The sequence below is a fragment of the Rattus rattus genome, chromosome 3 (assembly GCF_011064425.1).
Source record: "Rattus rattus isolate New Zealand chromosome 3, Rrattus_CSIRO_v1, whole genome shotgun sequence".
NCBI classification, from domain to species: Eukaryota; Metazoa; Chordata; class Mammalia; order Rodentia; family Muridae; genus Rattus; species Rattus rattus.
The window spans coordinates 14,303,647-14,327,049 of NC_046156.1; the positions used below are offsets into that span (position 1 = coordinate 14,303,647).

At 45.0% G+C, this 23,403-nt stretch overlaps 2 protein-coding genes across 3 annotated transcripts in view; one reads left to right on the forward strand and one right to left on the reverse strand.

Moving 5' to 3' along the window:
- The window catches only part of LOC116895289 (uricase), a 34,827-nt gene extending 27,937 nt beyond the window's left edge, over positions 1 to 6,890 (reverse strand). The window contains exon 1 of the mRNA XM_032896601.1: positions 6,802 to 6,890. Within this exon, the coding sequence (XP_032752492.1) occupies positions 6,802 to 6,831 (30 nt within the window). The 5' untranslated portion in view covers positions 6,832 to 6,890. The remainder of the gene's footprint in view (positions 1 to 6,801) is intronic.
- A 552-nt stretch (positions 6,891 to 7,442) lies between these two features.
- On the forward strand, positions 7,443 to 22,945 carry Dnase2b (deoxyribonuclease 2 beta). Of its 2 annotated transcripts, XM_032896603.1 has the most exons (7): positions 7,599 to 7,714; positions 11,070 to 11,247; positions 13,087 to 13,089; positions 15,477 to 15,555; positions 17,575 to 17,736; positions 20,269 to 20,466; positions 22,354 to 22,903. In XM_032896603.1, the coding sequence occupies exons 1-7, from the start codon at positions 7,602 to 7,604 to the stop codon at positions 22,692 to 22,694; spliced, it is 1,074 nt and encodes a 357-aa protein (XP_032752494.1). In that variant the 5' UTR covers positions 7,599 to 7,601; the 3' UTR covers positions 22,695 to 22,903. The 2 variants fall into 2 exon arrangements, with proteins under 2 accessions (XP_032752493.1, XP_032752494.1); XM_032896602.1 differs by lacking the exon at positions 13,087 to 13,089 and having other exon boundaries at positions 7,443 to 7,714; positions 22,354 to 22,945.
- The last annotated feature ends 458 nt before the right edge of the window (positions 22,946 to 23,403 follow it).

A 23,403-nucleotide genomic window follows, 5' to 3' on the forward strand; every position in this document is an offset into this window, starting at 1 on the left:
GTCACGTTTCTGTGACTTTCATCAGCTGTGTCAACACCCATCCCCTCTGCCTGGAATGCCCTGTCTTCATTAGGACACACCAGTCCATTGCACACCTCTCAGTTTTCCCAGTGCTGGATCCTGAGAGCAGAGTGGATCCTCTCCACACCCAGCCCAGCATTCAGTGGTGCCCTGTGCACTGCCACAGATGATTTGCCCAAGACACAAGACTTTTCCTTGGCAGGCTATTTCAGGAAAGTTAGGTCATTTTTAGTTCATTAGGGGAAATCGTTTTGAGTTCTAAAACACCCTAACAAGCTTCTAGTTCTTCTCAGGTGTCAAGAAGTGCTCCCCACACGAGTCTAGGGAAGATGGAGGCATACAGGAAGTGCTCCCCACATGAGTCTAGGTTTTCCTTATAGAAAGTTTTAGTCAGGGCAGGAGAGATGACTGGACAGTTATGAGCACTTGCTGCTCTTTCAGAAAACCCATGCTCGGTTTCCAGCACCCACACGGTGGTTCACAAGTGTCTGTAACTCTAATTCCAGAGGATCCGGCGCCCTCTTCTGACCTCTGCATGCACCAGGCACACGCATGCTGCACAAAACCGCAAGCAAACAAAGCATTCATATACACAAAAGAGAAGTAAATCTTTTTAAAATAAGGATTCTTTACAAGAAAAAAATTGAGGTTGCCTCGTGGACCTTAGGAGTTCACTTAATTTTCATACAGTAAAAGAAAGAAAAACCCTTGAGCTAACAGGAACCAACCCCCTCTTATTAGATATTATCTAACGTTACAATAGTCTGGCAAGACTCATAACAGCAGAACCCTCTAACACACACTAGTTTTCTTTCCACGGAGCCCTATTTTAGTAGCTTCTTCCAGCGCTCTGTCTTCCATGGTCTCCCCACTAAACCGTCCTTCAGTCCCTGAACCCCTTTACCCTGTCGGCCAAGGAAGACACTTTGAGGTTACTGCTACTGTTGTTAACTTCAGCTCTGTTCAGTGTTTAAAAGCAAAGGTTGGTGTCGCCTGTTTGCATCCTATAGGAATAGATTTAATGTCAGGAAAGCTACTGGGATAATCTTAGGCAAAGCAAGAAGAGATTTTTATCAATTTAAAGCAACTAGAGTTTTCTCTCAGGTCTTAGAACTAATTTAAGAACCATGTCTACCTCTGACAAGAGCGATTTTAAAAAAGCTTATCTACTTTGCATCTAAATAGCATAATTCAGTTATAGTGTGGTAAGTAAGAATTGTGGATAAGGAAATCGGTCTCTATCTGTTCCTCCTCCTCTTCTGCCTCTGTCCCTCTCCTTTCTTCCCTCTCCATTTATTTGTTTCCTTAAGATCTGCCAAGGAGAGTTTTCAAATTCTCTACCCAGGTTTCTCCTTCCTTGAATGTTTTCTTGGGCAATTGTGAATATAAAAATCTTCGCAGAGGGGAAGGAATGATGACATAATACAAGAAAGACAAGCAAGTGCTCATATGACCAATGTTAGAGTCACCTTTGTAGACCTAATACATAGTAATGGTAAGAAGGATGATAATGTTAGAATAAGAAGAGATGATGTTAGAGGCAGCCAGTGATGTGGGGTGTGTGTGTGTGTGTGTGTGTGTGTGTGTGTGTGTGTGTGAGTATGAGTGTGTAGTATGTGTGTGAATGTGTGTGTGAATGTGTGTCTAAGTGTATGTATATGAGTCTCTGTGTGTAGCATGTGATTGTGCAAATGTATGTGTGTGTGACAGTGTGTGTGAGTGTGTGAGAGAATGTGTGTGTGAATGTGTGTAAGTATGTGCAAATGTGTGTGTAGCATGTCTGTGTGAATATGTGTGAGTGTGTGACTGGGTGTGTGTGTGAGTGAGATTGTATTATGTTTGCTTTGTTGCATGAGATCTACAAAATATACAACGAGACTATGCTGTTGTGTGATCCTGAAGAGAGGTTTAACACTCAGGGCAGAGACTGCACTCTATTGAAAGTAAACCCTAAAGGATGTTTTAAGTGGTATTTCAAGAGAAGAATAAATTCTCGTCACATCTCCATGGTGAAAAGAAAGGGTGACCTGTTAGCTCGCTGAGACTCCAACTGTAGGCGCTGGGCTATTTTTATCTTTTACTCATCATGAAAAAAAAAAGCCAAGGGAGAAGCTAATTTCCCTGCCAGTCTCTTCACCAAAGCCCCAGGATAGAAAACTGGGAGGAAGGTACACAGAGACTTCTAGAATAAGGATGGGAAAGCTCACATAGAGAACTGACAGGCATCTGAAACGGACTGGACAGAAACGCTACTGTGCTGTAGACACTGGAAGGGTCTGCTTTGTGGGGGCTAGGCTTGAAAACAAACCTAAGAACAATAACCACGCATTGAGGGCCTGATACGTGTCAGGAAATTCGCATGCACCATTTCCTCTAGATCTCCACAAGAGTGAATAAGGAAGACACCAGGACCAGTCAGGCTACCTTCTCAGGACACACTGTTAGGGGGCAGAGAATCAAAATGAGAGCCATGTGCTGCCAAGCATTTAACCCTCTATCACAGCCCCTTCCATCTACCCTACAGTCCCCTCCATCTACCCTACAGTCCCCTCCATCTACCCTACAGTCCCCTCCATCTACCCTACAGTTCCCCTTTGGCTCTTGTAATGAGTGAGGGGAAGAGCACACTGACCCTGACAGGAGGGATTGGCCACTACCAGACATTCACAGTTACATTGTGTTCTGTCATCTAATTTTCCACCCACTGGGACTGATGTCATCTTTTCTACTCCTCATAACAACTCTATGAGCTGGCCCAAAAAAAAAAAAAAAATCAGTAGCTTAAATGAACAGGCTTATCAATGTGAAAGAAGCTGTCCAAAGTCACTCGCGGGACAGCCTGGGGACCGAGACTGGACTGTCTCAGGCAGAAACCTAACCCCAAGCTGTGTCTCCTCCCACACCACCAATTTTAATAGTGTGAGTTCTACGTCCAGATGGCATGTGTTGTTGGCATTTTGTGCATATGAATGTTTTGCCTGCATGTATGTGTGTGTATGTATGTATGTATGTATGTATGTATGTATGTATGTTCATTCAACACATGCATGCCTGACACAGAGGCCAGAAGAGAGCATCAAATCCTTTACAACTGCAGGTACAGAGCATTGTGAGCCCCTATATGGGGCCTGGAAACTGAACCCAGGTCCTCTCTAACAGCAACCACTCTTAACCACTGAGCCACCTTTCCAGGCCCCCCCCTCACCTACTCCATGCCTTCGTAGAGCTACACTGACTTAGCGCCATGGAGTTGACAAAGCAGTGTGACATGCTCAGAGAGGGAAGGGCAGACAGGGCAGACAGTGCCCTGCCTCTGGAGAAATGTTCCGGTGAAACATTCTTCTCCTGTGACAATCAAACAGTCGATACTCTGGGCTTTTCTGGCTGTGTTCCAACAACTCGGCTCTGCCATTATTGCATAAGAGAAACTAAATACACACCCCAGTGGGTGCAACTGTGTACAAATAAAACTTTATTTATGACAACAGCCCGTGGGCCAGATTTAGCCCATAAGAGTTCCCCACCACTTTCTAGGAGAAGACTCAAAAAAAGAAACAAGTCAGCAGTGACACATTGTGTTAACTACATTATGCTAAACATTAATCACTCGACTGGATTGATCACTCTACTGGTTCAGTAGAGTGAGCTCTGGGGACATGTGGTAGGGACACCAAGGCCAGACTAAGGATTGCTTCAAGAAGGAAATGGTGTTCCAAACCAGCTTGGAGTATGAATGGAACCAGCCAGATGCAAGTGACTTCCCTCTTCCCCCGGTGACACTCCCCTTAACCGCACCCCTTGCGAGCATGTCTTTGTTCTACATTTGCTTGTCTTGCCTCCTTTTTGATTTCCTTTTCAACAATTCGAAGCCCCTGTCTTTGCTCACACATTGGGCACACATCAACTTTTCCTTCAGTCTGTCACGTTCTAGACTCCTCTTGGTCTATCGGCAGACTTGTAAAATCTGCTCAGAAAGAAAGCCGTGGTTAAACAGATACGTCGTATGGGACGCAAATCAGACCTCAAACACATAATTAAAGCCAGCAGCCTGACTTACAGGAGCCCTCGCAGATGACTGCACATCAGGTCAGCAGCTGCAGAAGCCGAAAAGCCCCCATCCTTATCTTTGTCTTTTAAGCAACTTCACAGCTAAATTTGCAAGGAACGCAAACTACAGCCAAAAGCAGAGAGTACACACCAGTATTGACGACAAGTAGCAGAAACAACCAGCCAAGTCTAACCTGTAAATCCAGGAGCTAGTAGAACCAGATGCAATGGGCAAAATAATACATTTAATATGTTAAGAGAAATGGATGATTGGGTATGAAGCAAATGACAAGCAAATGCTCGAAAAATTAATGAAGGGGGGATAAGATAGAGATGGTTCAGAAGCCACACAAGCACGACTGGAGTCCAATCCCCTCCTCCACTTACACACACACACACACACACACACACACACACACACACACACACACACGCCTACACATGTGCATGCATACTTCATGTAGACACATAAAAAATTCTAGCGGTGGATTAATAATCAGATAAGAATCCATTGAACACAATTAAAAAAAACTAATTGGTTATTTTTGAGAGGTAGACTAAGTAACAGATCAATTCTCTAGAGAATGCAAAAAGCCAAATAAAGAATCAAGAGCTGGGCTGGAGAATGGCTCTACAAATAGGGGCTGTTGGAGCTTTGGCAAAAGGGCCAAGTTTGTTTCCAGCATCCATGTCTAGTTGGCTATAACTACCTGTCACCTCCAGCTACAGGGGGATTCAAGCCTCTGCACCCCCGCACACATGCACACACAGTTACACACAATTAAAAATAAAGTACGATGTAGGTAAGAGGAGCCCAGTGCCAATGCAGACACCCAGGAGCTGGAACATGTGAACAATGAGAACACACAAGGGCCTGAGAAAGGCAGAAAGAGGAAGAGGCGCCTTCCAAACAAGCAGGACTCAGATCTTCCAGAAGCTCTGGAAGGTGAACAAAATACAAGGTCAGTCCGTTTCCAAGCAACGAGCTTATCCCTGTTTACTTGGTCACAGCAAGAAGAAAGCAATTTCTACTGTTTTTACAGTAGAAATCCTTAGGCTGGGAAGAAACATGGTATATGCAGAGTCGCTTCAGAAGCGAGGAACATCATGAAAAGCATTCTGTCCTGTTCGCAGTTTCCTCAGTCTTCTGGTTTCTCTCTAGAATGTTGCTTCATTGGTTTTAGTAAAGGAAAGGAAACAGAAAGGACATATTGGCATCTAGGAGTTGAGGCCACACTGGAATCCCTGAAAACTCAAAAGGTGATTACAGGGTCTGACGGTGCCGCGGTTACATAAAGGGCGATGTTGACAGACATACATACAGACAGACAGATGACAGACAGACAGACAGCCCGTATGTTAGAGACAGCTGCACTAAAAAAGAAAGTTTACTAAAAGTGTCTTTCTGGACCTTGAAATGAAATTGGATTTAGCAAATGAAACCTAACCACAGATGTCCTTTGGCCCCACTCACGGGAAGGTAAGAATAGCCCTGGCTAACACCTAAGGGTCGTTTACTACAATGTCGCCGGCCCAGCATTGTGAGAAGTGTGCAGCAAGGAGGAAAGAGCAGAAATCATTCTCTAACCCGATCCCAAAGCTGCTGTTAGGTTCCAGAAGTGAGGGCGAGCTGCTTATGTTCTCCAAGTGAGTCAACAAGCCCATACTTGCTGTGCCCTGCCGTGTGCGTTAAGGTAAAAGGAGCAAACGATACCCTTTTCTCATTTCAAAATAAATTAAACTTCGTGCCATGAATATCTTATTGTTGGCAGCTATTGAAATTGTTTTTCAGAACACTATTATAACCTACAAAGCAAAATGCAGAGATGGTAAGGAAAACATTTCTTGATTTAGTTGATTCTGACACCTCTCCCACAGAAAGCCGTTGATCTGTTGGATTTGCACATCAGTCTTAACTCAGGGAAGTGGGTTTAAATTTTAGGAGGAACCTGCACTGTCCATAAACTTAGTTAAAGTATAAGTTCTAGGAGTTTGGAGGAATGGTTCAGTTCATAAAGTACTTACCACCCAAGCATAAGGATCTGAGTTCAGTTCTCAGAGTCCATCTTTAAAAGGCTGCTCATGGTGACAAGGCCTGTAAGAGGATTCCTAGGGCTTACTGGCTAGCCAGCCCAGCCAAGACAGTGAACTCCTGGCCAGTGAAAATCCTTACCTCAAACAACTAAGACAGTGAATGAGGAAAACACACAAAATGGACTTCAGACCTCACTCACACACACACACACATTACTCTACACACACACACACACACACACACACACACACACACACTATAGACTTCTGACCCCAGCTGGAGGGACCCTGATTCTGACTGTTTGAGATGAAGCCCAGAATTCTACCCTTTTGTGGGTAACACAGGTAATGTGAATTTTGTCAGTGGGTCCATAGCACTCCTCGGTCCTCTGTATTAGGAGAAAAAGATCCACAAGCCCTTCCTTTCCTACAGACAAGAATCTTGCAGAATATCAGCTAGACTAGTCCATAGAAGTGACCTGATTGTCAGGACTCTGGTTTGGTCTGGGTCTCCAAGAGGACTCCGATCTGAATCCATAGCCATGGAGGGACAGAGCCGAGGCACCATGATTCCCAGGCAGGAAGTGGCAGCTACTTAGCATGCCAACTGAGTGTGGATTCGAGAATATGTAAGGAAATACTTGCAGATGTGTGTATATCCATCTACCATTTCCCTCCTCTCAAGAGCGGGTGTCTCACCTTTCCATCGTCGTCATGGTAATGGGCCATTTTCCCTCAGCCTTTAACTTCAGATTCGGTTTCAAGAATGAGAGAGAATAGTGTGAAGTGAAGAAAGGTTGGTAACGGCTTTTATGTAGCCCCAAAGAGTAGGCGATCAATATTGACCTGATTGCGTACTGGACAGTGAGACAAAACGGCCTTTCAAAGCCAAGTGCCTTGCTGAGAGGTCAGAACCAGGGCGGTGTGGAAGATATGTCGACATTTTTGCTGAAATGCAACTGCATTTGCTCTTAGTTGGAAGCAACCTTCAGAGTAGTGTTTAGAAGTTATTCCCTTAAAGCCTGGGGTTATTATACGTGACAGATCCTAATTACTAAGAGGGCAAAGGTTCTGTCATTTCTAGCTAATGTATGAATTACATGCATTTACGCGTTCAGATAGTCGATTAGAAGTGAAAAGAATCACGGACTACGCCTCACTCGACATCAGTATGCCAAGAATTCCTTTACTCAGTGCTACACACTGCTAATTCTCTCCAAAGAGTTAACTACTTAGGTAGCTGGATAAATACCCTTTTCCCTCCAGATTTTTCCATGACTTTGCAAACCAGTCAACAATTGAGCACAAAGGCACCCAGAGTCACACTGGAATGCTGTGACAGAAGCATCAGATGACACGAGACTCAGCCTCTTCTGTTTGTGCCCAAGCAGTGAACGGCAGGAGTGGATAGAACCCGCAGCGGAGCCGGTGCGGCCTGAGAGAAACTTGACGCTCTGACTCCACAGTCTGAGGCATGGAATGAAAGCCACAGACAGAAAATGACAGCCCAGCCTCTAAAAGCAGCTCTTCCTTTGCTCTTCGTTGCCCTGTCCGGAGTCCTGGGGACACCAATAATCTCATGCATAAACGAAGATGGTAAAGCCGTGGACTGGTAGGTCAAAGAAATGGGGCGATCGTTGTGTGCAGACAGAGAGTCGGGGTATGTCTGTGGTGGCCCCAAGGAGGACCTCCACCTGGCATCCTCCCGTTAAAAAGAAAGAGGCCAGGGCTGGCGACATGGCTGGGTCAGCAGGGTGCTTGCCTAGCACGCATGAAATTCTAGGCTTAGTCCGCAGTGCCACATAAACTGGGCGGGATGGCACACACGTGTCATCTCAGCAGGAGGGCCTGGAGTTCAAGGACATCCTCAACAACATGAGTTCTGGGCTAGCCTGGCTTATATGATATCCTCTGTTAGATAGATAGATAGATAGATAGATAGATAGATAGATAGATAGATAGATAGATAGATAGATACATAGATACATAGATACATAAATAGATACATAGATACATAGATAGATACATAGATAGATAGATACATAGATACATAGATAGATACATAGATTCATAGATACATACATACATACATATATACATACATACATACATAGATACATAGATAGATATATAGATACATAGATAGATACATAGGTAGATACATAGATAGATACATAGATAGATACATAGATAGATAGATACATAGATATACATACATACATACATAGATAGATAGATAGATAGATAGATAGATAGATAGATAGATAGATAGATAGATGGATGGATGGATGGATGGATGGATAGATGATGGATGGATGGATGGATGATAGATAGATAGATGATACATATACATGATAGATAGGATATGGATGATGGATGGATGATAGATAGATGAGATAGATAGATAGATAGATGATGGATGCATACATACATACATACATACATACATACATACATACATACATAGACAGACAGACAGACAGACAGACTAAAAGGAAAGAGACTTAACGTGCTTGAACGGGTTCAATTCCCAGGCAGAGCAGGCTGCCGAGCATGTGAGATACCCCTGAGGAAGGGCCACGTGGCTCTCTGGAGCCTGAGTCAGAGCTCTTGGGAGGACACGGCTGGGAGGCAGAAAGGGACTGATGACTGTCCCTTGGCAATTTCCTTTCATCGCACGTATCTTTCCTGAGATACAAGGCTGGCTTTTTCTAAAGCTGAGCTATGCCTTTCTCCCTATGGGGACAAGAAGAAGGACCTGATGGTGCCCAGCATTGTTGGGTTAACCTTCGTTCACGAGGCAGCCCAGGCGGTGGGCAGGAGGTGACTGGTCTCTAGCACAGTGTCAAAGAGATGAACCACACTAAGTCACTGTGGTCTGATCCTCCTTGGAACTTGGGCCACATTTCCGCTCTTCAGCTCTGGTGTTTAGGTCTGCCATGGGGGTCGACCTCGTAGTGTGAAGTCCAAGCTAAAGATCAATTCAGCCTTTCACCATTCACGAGCTCTGACCAGGCCCTGCCCTGAGGTTTAAAGACAGAGCTACGAGCAGCACATAATTCTTTCTGTTGAGGAGCTCAGATCTGTGGGACAGACACAGGACATTAGGGAACACACAGCCCAGGAGGAGTCCTTGAAGAAGTAACTTTGGGCTAAGTTTTAAGAATGATTATGAAGTTGTCTTAAAGATAGTGAGGAGATGCCATGGGAGCTCCAGCCAACAGAGGATCAAAGGATTAGCTCAGAATCAAGGGGCAACGTGTCACGTTTGGCATTTGGAGAGGAGTCCTATGCCGAGGTGTCTGCGGATGAAACCACAGCGGGAGGCATAGGTCATGAAGGTCTTTGTGGGCCATGCTTTGGGATTTGAACCTGATGTTTGAAAGGGAACTGCTGGAGGACTCAGAACAAGGTGGTGATACAATCCCATGTGCATGCCAATAATGCAAAAGACAGATGGGAGAGACCCAGCCCGGGGCCACAGAGTTAAAGAACGTCCATCGTATCACAATGGAAGACCCGAGTTAAGAGGTGTCAGTGAAAATGGGGGAAAAGAACAGTCTGGAAAGATAGAGGGTGGATGGGCAGCTGGGGTGGGAGGCTCTTGAGGGCATATGTTCCAAAACGGCATAGGATGAATTGGTTTGGTGCAAAAGACTGTAAAATTGGTTTCAAACGTGCGGAGCTGGAAGCTTCCGGGCATCCTTTTTTCTGGGTGTCCAACTGAACCTAGAGGTCTATGAGTATATAGGTGAGCACCCAGGAAAAGTGAATGGTGGAATCACCATCACCGAGTAACTGTGACACAGTGACAGTCTTCAGACGCTCTGCTTGGGAGGGGCGTCCAACTGTGATTGGTAGCCCCCCTTCTGTCACAATGGCATGGGTCTATTACTTAGCAGTACATGTTAAAAAGACAAGCAGAGCTGCTTATCAGAGAAGACGCTGAGCTGTGACAGAGTTAGCACAGTTCCTGCCACATGTGAGGACCTGGCCTTGGGAGTAAGACGGCAGGACACTTGAACAGAACCGTAAGTCAAGCAAGGAGGGAGATGTTCTCGGGCAGACCATTGCACTGTAATGATGTGTGCATTCTGTTTGGCTTACCCGGGCTCTTGGGGTGAATTACACATCTTCATGCTTTTATAATATCTTTGGATAGACCAGTAGTTTTTAATTAGGGAGAATTTGCTCTTGGGAAACTTTTGACAAGGTCTAGAGACAGTTTTGAGGGTCACAACACTGGGATATTATCGGCATTTAAAAGTGAAGGATCAGATGTTCTACGGGACACAGGCCAGCTCAGTAAAGATTAGTTTGACCACAGTGGGGTTAGAGCACACAGGAAAGCCTGGACTGGGTGATCTCTACATAGGTCCAACCACTTGTCCTCACTAGGAGATATTCAAAGGAGCTGACAGGCAGAAAACAATAGATACAGATAGAAAAGACCTGCTTCAAACACTTAAGGAGCAAATCCTTAATCCAGAGCATCCTGGGAAATAGCTGAAGGGTGTTGCTGAGGACCAAGCCTCACAAAAGCACCCACCTCTGTCTAAGCCCACACCCAGATCTCATGCCCACTGAGTAATCACAAAGAAACCAGACTAAGCACTATGGTGAGAGCAAATCCAGCAGCTCCCCAGTGAAGACCTAGCCCCTGACCTTCTCTTCCCTGTGACCAGTGGGGTGATGGCAGACAACAGAGAGAAACACTCTCAGGACACATGGGTTCCCCTTCCAGGGAGCTCCAGCCCCTAGGCCAGCCAATGTTAAGGAACATATGACCCATGCCAAGCTCGTTCCCCCTGGAGAAAGGCAAAGGGAAGAGGTGGGGTAGAGGCAGAAGCCTTGAGCATTCCCCTTCCGTACAGGCCTCCCATGAAGCCCTACTGTTTCAGACGCGTTGAACAGAAGTGTCGTCAGAAAAGTAAATGCTGGCAGGTCATGACTCTTTGCTCTGTTAGGTTTGCCTTTTATAAGTTACCCAGAAGGACCAGCAGAGGAGGTACAGGGATGGGGCTGGATTACCTGTACCTGGACTCCACAATGAGAACCTGGAGCAAGAGCTACCACCTGATTAACAGCAGCAGGAGCTCCCTGGGAAGGACCCTGGAGCAGCTGTATGAAGCACACAAGGCCAAGGTGGGTGACAGTCAGCCATTCGTGGGAACCATAGAAAGTATGGAAACAGAGTCCAAACCTTCCTCAAAAAAGCATGTTTGGACTATATATAGTTTTACACACATCATATATATATATATATATATATATATATATATATATATATATTACACCTACCTAACCTACCTAACCCCAGAAACTTGTGATAAACTCACTCAGTACTGGCCTAGGACAAGCGAATCGACCCGACCAAGGCTTTGAGAAGCACATCATCATAACCCACACCGATGTCCAATTGTTGGCTCACTCTATTAAAACAAAGACCAATCCCTGTGCCGTGCCAACGAACACATGAACCAATCAAAAGCAACCCAGCAAGGCATCCGAAAGGGTGTGCAGAGACCCGAACTGGGCTAGCCTGTACACTTGGTCAAGATGGCGTCCATCTCTTATCCCTGACGAGCCAATGACACAGAGGGGACCAGCACAAAGGGAGACAGGAAGGTCCAGGAAATATTAGTCCTTGATGCGCTAACTACCTGTGGTTAAGACAAAACAGAACAAAACAATATCTCACAATTTGGCCCCTCAAGTGCTACAGCGTCACTGGGTAAGGTGTGAACTGATCGCGGAAGTCTTCAAGCTATGCGACCTCTCCCACAGTGAACGTCTAATGGGAATGGGGTTAAGAGCCCTCTCGTGATGCTGGGCAATGCGGGTCTGTGAGCATTATGCCATGAGTGACGGAGGGTTGATGAGTGCCGATGAGTTCCTCTGGGTTTTCCTTTTCATCAACTATTTTCAGAAGTGTGGGCAGACAGCAAAGGGTCCCAAACCTGGCTCACCCAAGGGAGACGAAGCCTGCGACCTAGATGTTAGGTAACAAACTGAATGAAGGCCCGGATAGGAAGGCCTGTTGCCTCAGGGTGGCCAGCCCTGCAGTATTCCAGGGTCTGCCTTTTTACAGTGACTGCTTCCCAAAAGGGTGACAAGAAAGACCAAGCCATATGTGTGGTGCACAGCTCCATCCCACGGATGCTTTCCCCGACAGTATAGACATGTCTGAAATGACTGTTCTTATGCCGTGCCATTTGCTGGGGGTCTCTATGAGGTACTAGGTTCACTGCTGCGGCTTTTGCCTGTTAAATATTGTAATGCTCGGCACAAGACTACGTGAGCTCCCAATGCTACTGCACAAGTCTGCCTGAGCATTCACTCGGGAGCCATCCCTGTGTGCGGAGACGCTCGTTTGATCCGCCTGCCATTAGGAGCAAGCTTGAAGCAAAATCCCACGGTTGAAATGACTCTCTGGGCTGATTGAGTACATGAGATGTGCCGAGCTCTGTTTCGGGTGTTTTTCAAAGTGATTTGATCTCCACAACAACCGTGTTTTGAATAACCAGGCTACTGTGTAAAACGAAAACTGGCTGAACCAATTCTGTTTCCAAGGTCAGTGATGACAGCCTGGAGCAGAACCCATTACCGAGAAAGCAAACCCCTGCATTGTTCTCATCTCTGTCCCAGGGACTCCCGGAACAGAGAAAAATAAGAAGATAACATTGTCAGGCCGTTGTCATCGGCCTTAGTTAGAGTAGATAAGCATTTGATTCTCAGATTGGCAGACCCCAGTGATGGCCTGGACGTGCAAAAGCAGCCCAGGACCTAGGAGAGAAATCAAAAACAAGTGCAAAGTGTGATTCGCACCTATAATCCTAACACTGAGAGGGTGACTGAAGCAGGAGGATCACCATGATGAGTTCAAGGCCTGCCTAGGATCTATGTGACTTCCAGGCCCATCCAGGTTATAGACTAAAGCCTTGCCCACCCTCACCCTAAAACCTAAGGAAGCGAGGAATCAAGAGTGTGAGAGAGAAAGGGAACTCTGGAGGCACCATGAGGACAGTGTAAAAGCACCAGCTGTCGGGGGGAAATCCAGGCCCACACGGCGCTCTGGGCACTTGGTTCCTGACGGAGAAGGTCAGGAAAGGGACGGTCTTCCACGTCTGACTGGCTGAAAAGAAGAAAGCAACAGAGCAAATGGCAGGTGGGTGTGACTGCGTGAGAGCACACTCCAGTGGTGTGATTGGAAGAGAGAGCCACCTGCCCCCAGAGAGGTCTCTAACCTCTGACCTGGTATTGATCACTTAGTGATAGTGGGACGTAAGATAAGACCAACTCCTTTTGCATCACAAATGTCAAGGTGACTGAGTCCAACAGCCCGGTTACACTTGAATTGTTTTTATTCTTTTACCGTTACAAATAAGGACCCTCTATGCTCCTCAATACTCAGATTACTGTGCAACGACTTACTCTTGCCTTAGTCCTGCTAGACTAAGGTCAAAGAATAGCCCCTCTGTCCAACATCCAATTACCCAGATATGCTTGACCTACGGGTTCAAGGATTACCTCTGGGTCCTGGGAGGTGGCTCAGTGTGTCAAGTGCTTGCTGTGTCAGCATAAGGACCCCCCAAAGCCAACTGTGGGGTGCCATGCCTGCCACAACAGCGCTGTGGGGTTGAGACAAACAGATTGTCTAGGATAATGGCAGCTGGATTGACTGAGCCAGCGAGCTCCAGGTTCAGTGGGAGAACCCATCTCATAACAAGATGAAGAAGCAGTGGATGACCACGCCCCCAACATTGGCTTCTGGCCCTCCCGTGTTCATAGTCAGTCAAATGCACCTAGACACACACGTCCTATGAGAAAAGACCTGCCCATGTAGCCTAGGCCAGTCAGCCTAGGCTAGTCTTGAACTCATGATCTACCTTAACCTGCTTACTACTGCAATGACAGCCACATGCCACCAGTCTATCCCGCCAACTCTATTCATCAGTGACATCCTTTCCACAGCTGTCTGCTATTATTGCAACCACAGTCAACGCCAGCTCAGGGCAACTGCCAGAATTCTCAGGAGAAGGAGGCATTGCCTATAGCTGGAGATTTTATATATATATATATATATATATATATATATATATATATATATATATATATATATATAATATGTTATATATTATATATATAATCTCCAGCTAATAAAACTGCTTATTCTCCTGGGAATGCCAAAACAGGTCAAAACCCTACTATGCATTTTTAAGTGTTTTTAGATTACCTCAAATAATTAACTTCAAGGATAGGTTTTTGTTGTTGTTGTTGTTGTTGTTGTTGTTGTTTTACAGAAATGAGTTTGCCCTTGCTGCTTTTATTATGTCTCGAGGTTTCCTTTTTCAATATCGACATCATCAGTTTCAATAAAAGTCACTGCATCATGGATGGAATGGACCTCCCACCCAAAACAGACATAAGAGTTTCCCCCAAAATGACAAAGAGACACTATCAAAATAATAACAGCTTTTCTCTGACTTAGAGAGTACACAACGTGTTTGGAGAATCTTTCCAGCGGAAAGCCAGTATCACACATTAAATTTCACCCCTGTTTCTAAGCAGGGAAATATCACTGTCAGAAGGTGAGGTGGTGCTGAAAAAACAGCTCTCACAGGAGAGAGGAAGGGGGCAGGCAGTAAGGAATCCTGACTAAATCAAAGCAGGGAGGCAGGGCACAGGCAGAGGAACTCAGATCCAGACAGCCCACTTCCGCACTGCGCCTACACATGAGTGGAAAAACCCAGGTGTAATCTTTGGCTGGCTATTCCAACTCCATTTCCTGAACAAATATTTTGAGCTCTCTTTATCATATGCTGGTTGCTGGATCAGAAGCCTGCTTCCAAAACAACCAAGAAACAATGGAAGGTTCATCCTCACATACACACACGGCATAAGGCTCCTGTCACATGGGCTAAACTATGCTCAGGAGTTGAGGAGACAGCTTGGTCAGCATTTGCCATTGAGATGGGAGGATCTGAGTCTGCGCCCCTGCGGCCCATGCCTGTAATCCCAGAGCTAAGGAGAAGGAATCAGGGGGATCCCTGAGACTGGCTGGCAAGTCAGTCTACTCCATTTGGTTAGTTCTCTGCAGGCAAAATACCCCAGGTTGGTCTCTAGATTACACGCACTCACACAAGCGTACATGCACACACATACCACAGATACGCACACACACGCACACACACACACACAATCTTCATGGTTGAAAATGGACTTCTCCTCCCCCTCCGTCTTGCGTGCCCCGGAATTCGTGTTCCTGTGTGTTCATGAAAGTTCTGCACTGCAGACTGGGGAGCTGAGAGAACGGGTGAAAGTCGTGGGGAGTGGAAGATCCACACTGTTCTAACCCTCCTGTGCTCTTGCAGAATGACACAGCCTATCTGATATACAATGACGCTGTCCCTGCATCTGTGAATTACAGCGGAAATTACGGGCATGCCAAAGGTACATCGACGGCGTCTGCGGTCTCTTTCCTATTGGGCGTCAACATTTTCTTAAACCTATCGTCTTTCATATCCTCATATTCAACATTAAAAAGGCAGCTATTGTTTTCATGGTTTATTTGCATTTACTGAGATGTGAGTTTTATATGACACACTACAAAATAATTATGACTTGGCATACCAACACCCTTTTCAGAAACATTATTTCTTAACGTTTAAAAAAAATATGCTTTAAAGCAAGCATCCAAGTCCTGGTTGTTCAAATATCAGCTATACATATATGCACATACATACACACCCATGTGTGTGTGTGTGTGTGTGTGTGTATTCTGATACATATATACTTAAAGTTTTTCTTTATAGTCATTTAATATATACTTTGTTACAAATTATTACTTCACACAGTAATTCTTAGCATAGAAATATTTATTATTTTCCATTTGCAAACTATGCATAAGTGTATGTGTTATAGAAAATGTAAAAATGTAGCTAAACCAAAAACATCTGTAATGGCAATGCTCGGTAGATTATAATCCTATTATCATTATTATTTTTCCAACTTTTCCAACTTAACACGTCACAAATAACTTCTATGACAATAAGTATTCTCCAGAAAGTTTCAAACCCAAACACCTTCAAAGGAAGCCACAAAAGGTCAGCACGCGACATGCGCTGAACTGGCAGGCGACTAGAGAGCGCATAGAATGTCCAACAAGGGCACTGGTCACCGTGAACTGTGTGCAATTTTTCAGTAGATAATGGCAATCAGTATTTTTAGGAAATATTTTTGAATTTAACATTTGTCAGTGAATAAATTCATGTCTAGCAATACACTGAACGCCTAATATATCATCAAGGTGCGTTTGACTCTAGGGCAGTCAATTTGCAATATCTGATTAAAAATATAGTGTATAACTAGGCATGGTTCAAACACCAATAACTCCAGTATGGCAGAGGCTGAGGCAGGGGCACTGCCATGAGTATGAGGCCAGCCTAGGCTACAGTATGAGGCTTTGTCTACTCCTTACACCTCACAAAAACAAATCATGGGCAATGCCTGTCGAACATTGTGAGCGCTGGAAGCTTCTGACCTCGCTGCTGCCCGTATGGTACCTCGGGGCATTTACCGAAGCCTTCCTCCCCCAACCTGTTAGTTGCAGCAAGGATTTGGTCCACAGGTACCTAACACCCAGGAGGTGGTAACACCAAGGTCATGAGACCTCTTAGGAGACAGACCCTCCCACAATTTCCACCACTATTACTGTTCGTGGTGACTCTGAAAGGCAACAGTCAACTGGCATTTGAATGGTTTTGCTGGCACGTTCACATGTGCACAAGAAAGTCTTGTTAACCCGCCATACATTGATAAGCACAGAACGTGCTGGACCCAAGGTCTTGCTGCCACGTTACAAGCTGGTGACAGTCTACTTGCTCCTCCTGGCTTTCATTTTAGTAGGCTCCAGAGATTTATTTTTAAAAACATGTTCAACAAGGATGCTTTTGTGTACCTACCTGTTTTCCTCCCTTTGTCTCTTTTAAATCAGATCTGTAGAAACTGGGTTACCCTTCTCCAGTGAGTGACCAGCTGTCTCTTAAAACAAAGTTCCCTCAGCATCCTCTCTTGATGTCGCCTCTTCTAACTGGCTTTCGTTACCCTTTGACAGTAACTTAGCACTGCGGACTCTAGCGAAAGCTCGCCAGGTGACCACATGTCTAACAAGAACAAATTCCAATCTGGCGAATCTGCTGAACTAGTTTCAACATAGAATTACCCTTAGCTTTTCACAAAGTGTCTGCCCTGGCTCCCCGTTTTAGCAGGGGGACACCATGATGTGTGACTGGGTTGCCATTGAAATCCTTGAAAAGTAAGCATAATAATTCTCAAGGGCCTAAGGAAACATCAGGCTAGCGTATGCGTAAGTAGGCTTCAGAATTACAGCTTTGAACTGTATTTTGAGAAGGAGATCTGTTTGTTGTTTTTGTTTTTTATTTATCCAAATCAAATGTCTTTCTCTGGCAGGTCTGCTGGTATGGAACAGAGTGCAGGGGTTCTGGCTGATTCATTCTATTCCCAAGTTTCCCCCAGTTCCGGAAAAAGGCTATGAATACCCAAGCTCGGGGAGGCAATATGCACAAAGTGGCCTCTGCATCACTCTCAAATACAGCCAGTATGAGACAATAGGTAGGACGGGATGGCATGAGCAGAGACCCTGCGTGGAGGGGGAAGCCCCCTATGTGAGATAGGGAGGAGCTTGCGCGTGGACGAAGGGGGAAGCCCCCTGTGTGAGACAGGGAGGAGCTTGCGCATGTGCAGAGGAGGAAGCCCCCACCCCCGGGTGAGACAGGGAGGAGCTTGCGCATGCATGGAGAGGGAAGCAGGGGTCATGTAAGTGAGTGTGCCCCTTCATCTGTAAGTCTATTTATAGACGTCTTATACAGTCAGTGTGTGCTATGGTGAAACCTTGGGCAGGAGCCCTTACCTAGCTAGCCCCAGTTCCCAGTCTGTAAAGGACATTGTTGAACTTGACCAGGATAATACTTTATTAATTCACGGCCAGGTGAGGAACAAAAAAATGGAGAAGAGAGATACTGCTTGAGGGGTTGGGGATTTAGCTCAGTGGTAGAGCGCTTGCCTAGCAAGCGCAAGGCCCTGGGTTCAGTCCCCAGCTCCGGGAAAAAAAAAAAAAGAGAGAGAGAGAGAGATTGCTTGAGTCCTGGACAGTGACAAACTTGGGTGTTGGCTTTCCCTCTGATCCGTTGAGAAACATAAGACTACTCTCCACCAGAGATCTCTGTACTTCTCATGAGGAACTAGAAACAGCGTTGGGGAGGGGGAGTAAGAGACAAACCATTATTTACAAATGGAAGTTAAATGTTCGTTGTTTTTTTAAATTTCTTCAGACGAAATGTTGCCTCCCCACCACCAACATCACACCTCAGCACTATATAAACTTCTGAAATCTCACACTCAAATAGACCGAAATACTTATATTTGGCAAAGTATGGAGTGTAACACAAGGTGTAGGGTTTTGACCTCCAGGTATAGGAAGCTTAGAAAATGTTTCTCACCCAATTTTAATTTTAAGTCCTTGTATTAGTTGGTTCTCTAGAGGAATAGAACTAATTTAAAAAATTGATTTATTATATATATGATTTATAAAATATACATAAATTATATGTAAACATATATATGATTCATAAGTATATTATATAATTTATAAACATACATGATTTATTAAAACACATACATGTATGTGTATGTATATGACTGTCTACCGACTAAAAGCTCAAGAATCCAATAGTTATTCAGACCTTGAGCCTCAGCTCGACTACTGTATGTGGCTGAATCTGAAGAATTAAGCTCTAATTTCAGTGAATGACTGAACTTGACATCAGGAGTGCAGACGGCAGGCAGCCAAAGAGGACAAGCTTCTTTCTCTCATGTCCTTCATGTATGCTGCCTCCAGAAGGTGCAGCCCAGATTGAAGGTAGATCTTCCCACCTCAAAAGATTTAAATTAAAGGTAGGCGTTCCCACCCCAAATGACTCAAGAAAAATCCGTCCCAGTTTTCAACTCCGGATGTAGTCAAGTTGACAACCAAGAAGAGCTGTCTCATCCCTCATTTAACTCCTTGGGTTTCTACTCATGAGAGTGGCCGAGCAGTACAGAAATGAGATTTACAATGAGTTTATTACTCTTCAAGCTGAATAATTGGCAAAGGAGTTCTCTCCTCCTGCGTATGTACATAGAGGAAAGAAAACAAGAGCCTCCAAGGCAAGACTGCTACCTAAGAATCAATTTTAACTCAGCTTCTACAAGCTTTATAGTCAAAGGCACGTGGCCCCGAGTCTCAGCTAATTCATGTCAGAAATGAGGCTGTCAGCAGTAACAGAATTTACCTAATAATGTTATTGCGAGGATTCCACGAGGAAAACATAAAACTCAGCCTGGGGAGAAGGCTTGAACAAACTGTTTGCCAGGACCTAAGTTCAAATCCCCAGACTCCACATAAAGTCAAACATAGTACCATTGAATCCGGCATCGCACGCTCCCACCTCAAGAAGAGAGGGTGGAAACAGTAGCTCACGGGCCAACCAGCCTCAGGTATGCAGTGGCAAACAGCAGAGGGACCATGTGTTAAATAAAGCAGAAGACAAGGGCTGACACCTGAGGTTGACCTCTGACCTCCACACATGGCAGGCACATGGACCAACATCATCATACATACATACATACATACATACACACATACACACATACATACACACATATACATACATAATACACATACATACATACACATACATAATGCACATACATACACACACATACATAATACACATACATACACATATATACATACATAATACACATACACACATACATACATATATAATACACATACATACACACATATACATACATATATAATACACATACATACACACATATACATACATGTATACATATACATACATACATACACACACACAAGCATTATACATTCCCTCCCCCGAAAAGAATAAAAACTACGTATATCATGAAAATATATAGGGAGAGCTCAGAAGGCTTCAATTACATTAACCACAAGGCATTCGAAGGCTGTTGCTTTTTTAAAAAAAGACATTTTAATCTTCATAAAAATTCATAATTCAGGAAGCATTTCCATTTATGCTTAAGTTCTCAACTCTTCCTTTTTGTCTCTTGGTTTAGATTCTCAGCTCTTGATCTTCCAGCCAAACATCTACAGCTGTTTCATCCCAAACATCTTTCGCTGGGAACTCATCCACATGCCTCAGATGTGTGCCAAGTCCAGTGCCTCAAAGATCCCTAGCCGGCGCCTCACTATACTTCAGTCAGCCCAGGGTCTGAACTTCCTCCATTTTGCGAAATCAACTTTTTATACTGATGGTATGAACGGCTATCACCAAAGATAGTGTCGGAAGGGATCGTTGTGGATCGCTTGGAGAAGACACTCTGGTTGTACGGCATAGAGATGTGGGAAAGAGGGGAAGCTAGAGGTGGGGGAAGGAAGAGACGGCTCAGGTACCAACTGGTGCGTTTCTCTGCTCGTGTGAATGGTAGCAGTCGCCAGTTCGACTGCAGCACATTTCGGACACGTTTATCAAAATGGAAGCTCAGTTTCAGATTCTGCTGGCCATGAAGCCACAGCTATTTCTGACAATGCACTAACATTCCCTAGACAGTTTTCATGAGCCTTCCTCATCCTCAAACCCCTTATCCAACTCTCTCCCTCTCCTTCCCTCTCCCTCTCCCCTCTCCCTCTCCCTCTCCCTCCTCTCCCCCTCTCCTCTCCCTCCCCCTCTCCCCTCTCCCTCTGCCTCCCCCTCCCCCCTCTCTGTCTCCCTCTCCCTCTCCCTCTCCCTCCTTTCTTCCCCTCCCTCCCCCCATCTCTCTGTGAGAACAAGGATCACAAGGGACCTATCACTTCAGTGTCACACCCCTCACACTTCTCCTTATGCTTTTGTACCTGGATTTGTACATTCCAGCATTCCAACAACTTCCTTACACCAACTCTACCCCATTCTGTCGTCAAAATACCTTGATAATTTTGACTCCAAACTGCCAACTCTCTGGTTTTCCTTTTTCCACCCAAACTTCTTTTAGCAATCTCAGAGGTTTCGGCAGCTTGACCCTCTTCGCTCTGAGTCCTGCTCCTGCCCATAAACAGTCTCCAGGCAGGAGCGCTTGTCTTACATAACCTTGTGGTGGGACATGCTTTGTGCTTTCTTCTTTCCTGTATACAGTACAGGGAGTTTACTGAACACCTACAGCCGACGTCAGAGCCTGGAGATCCAGGAGCTAATGGGATAGAAAAGGGCATTGCCAGCTGCTGTGCTGATGAACACCTTCCCTTCCTGGGACGTTCTCCTTCCCTGATTTGGGGAACAAAGCCTCTTGGTCTCCTCTCTGGTTTATTGAAGTCCCTTGTACCAGACCTTCCTCCCTGAGAGATGAGAGTGCTATGCTTTTTGCTGACCTCTGAGTTTCGTGGTTTCCAAGGCTGGATCTGCACCCCAGACTTGGACACTAACAGGTGTACGCAGTAGGGAATGGACTGTTTTCACACGGAGACGGTAGTTACACCAGATGCAATGTGCCAAATTGGTCTCCCCATCTCCCCCAGGTACCCACTCCTTCCTTCACATTCTATACAGTCCCCAAGACATCCCACACTCCATTCCCCACCCTTCCACACCACCCAATCCATCCAGGTTCAGGTCACATTCACCACATGCTCGCCAACTCTCTATAGTCACCACAGTCCACACCAGTGTCCTTACCACAGCTGTGAACATCTCATCTTTCCTTCCTCCTCTGAAATCCGCCCTTCCCAATCCATCCTAGACAGTATCTCTCAATTGACATTTATGACCATAAATTCGTCTCCTTTCATTCCCGACTAACATTTTCCTAAAATGCCCCCACCACTGACTTCAAGAAAATCCAATCACAATACCCTTCACAAATACCCTTGAAAATGCTTCTAATTCTCTACCCTTATTATTTCCAGAAGTCTTTTCATAGCTAAAACATATACTGCTTTCTTTGTGTGGAAGAGAAGGCATCCAACATCTTTATGATGTGACAATAATAACTTTTGTTTGAACATTGCTTTAGGAAATGTTTCTCCATCCACTGTGTTAGAATGTGGTCATGTTGCTACTATTACCAAGTGCATAGGACCAGGGTGACGGGAGCTTTCTACCCCCTGGGGACTTTTCATTGATTAATCTGGTTGACCTCATTTATTATTCATCTCCTCCTGATCCCTAGACATCTTTGCAGCCTGGATAGCTCAAAAGCTGAAGGTGCATTTGCTGGTAGAATCCTGGCAGCGAAAGAACCACGAGCTTCCTTCAAACTGTTCCCTGCCTTACCATGTCTACAACATCAAGGCCATTCGGGGACCTCTCCAGTCCGACTTCCCTTCTCATCACGACCATTCCAAATGGTGTGTTTCCACAAAGGACTCTCAGGCTCGCTGGACCTGTATTGGAGACCTAAATCGGAGCCCACATCAAGCCTTGAGAAGTGGAGGATTCATCTGTACGAAGAATCGGTACATTTACCAGTCATTTGATAGATTAGTTTCCCATTATGCCTCCTGTAACTAAGCTTGGGGGAAAGGTCACACCCACTGCCCTTAAAGACACTGGCTCTAGGACATCTTGCCTTGGATCTATTCTCCATATGTTAAAGGTTTCTGAGTGTCCTAACATCTCATCCAATAAAAAACTATGAGTCCACATTTACCATTCTGCGTTCACATCAGGAGAAATCTGAGTCATTTGTATTTATCAAATTAGAAATCCAAATCATGGGATGTAAACAGCATGGGGGAAATAGAATAAAATATTTTCTTCCACCAGTGGTCTATCTTGTGGATTAAATTTCACCTATCCCAAAGCAACCCTGACCGTTCCGTTTGAAGAAAATAAAAGTGCCCCTTCCCTTTCTCCCTCTCTTGCACACTATTTGGCCATATGTCATGGTACCCATAACGTTCCTCCCCACACTGGTTTATAGTTTAGCCTTATCACCTTTGCAGGCATTCTTTACTGCTAGTCTATTCTTGAGCCACTCACTTGACTTCTCTGTGAAATTTTAAAAACTTTTTTTAATCTATAACAGGGAGATCATATCCAAGCATGATATGAGTCAAGAAATCACAAGACTTGGTTGCTTAATAGACTGTTGGGATGTGGGTTCCAAGTTCAAACGCTCAGAGTCATGCACAGTGGTTGGCATTGTAGCTAACAGAACACTAGAGGAAGCCATGCTTATAATCCCAGCTATTCAGGAAACTGAGGCAGAAAGGTTGAT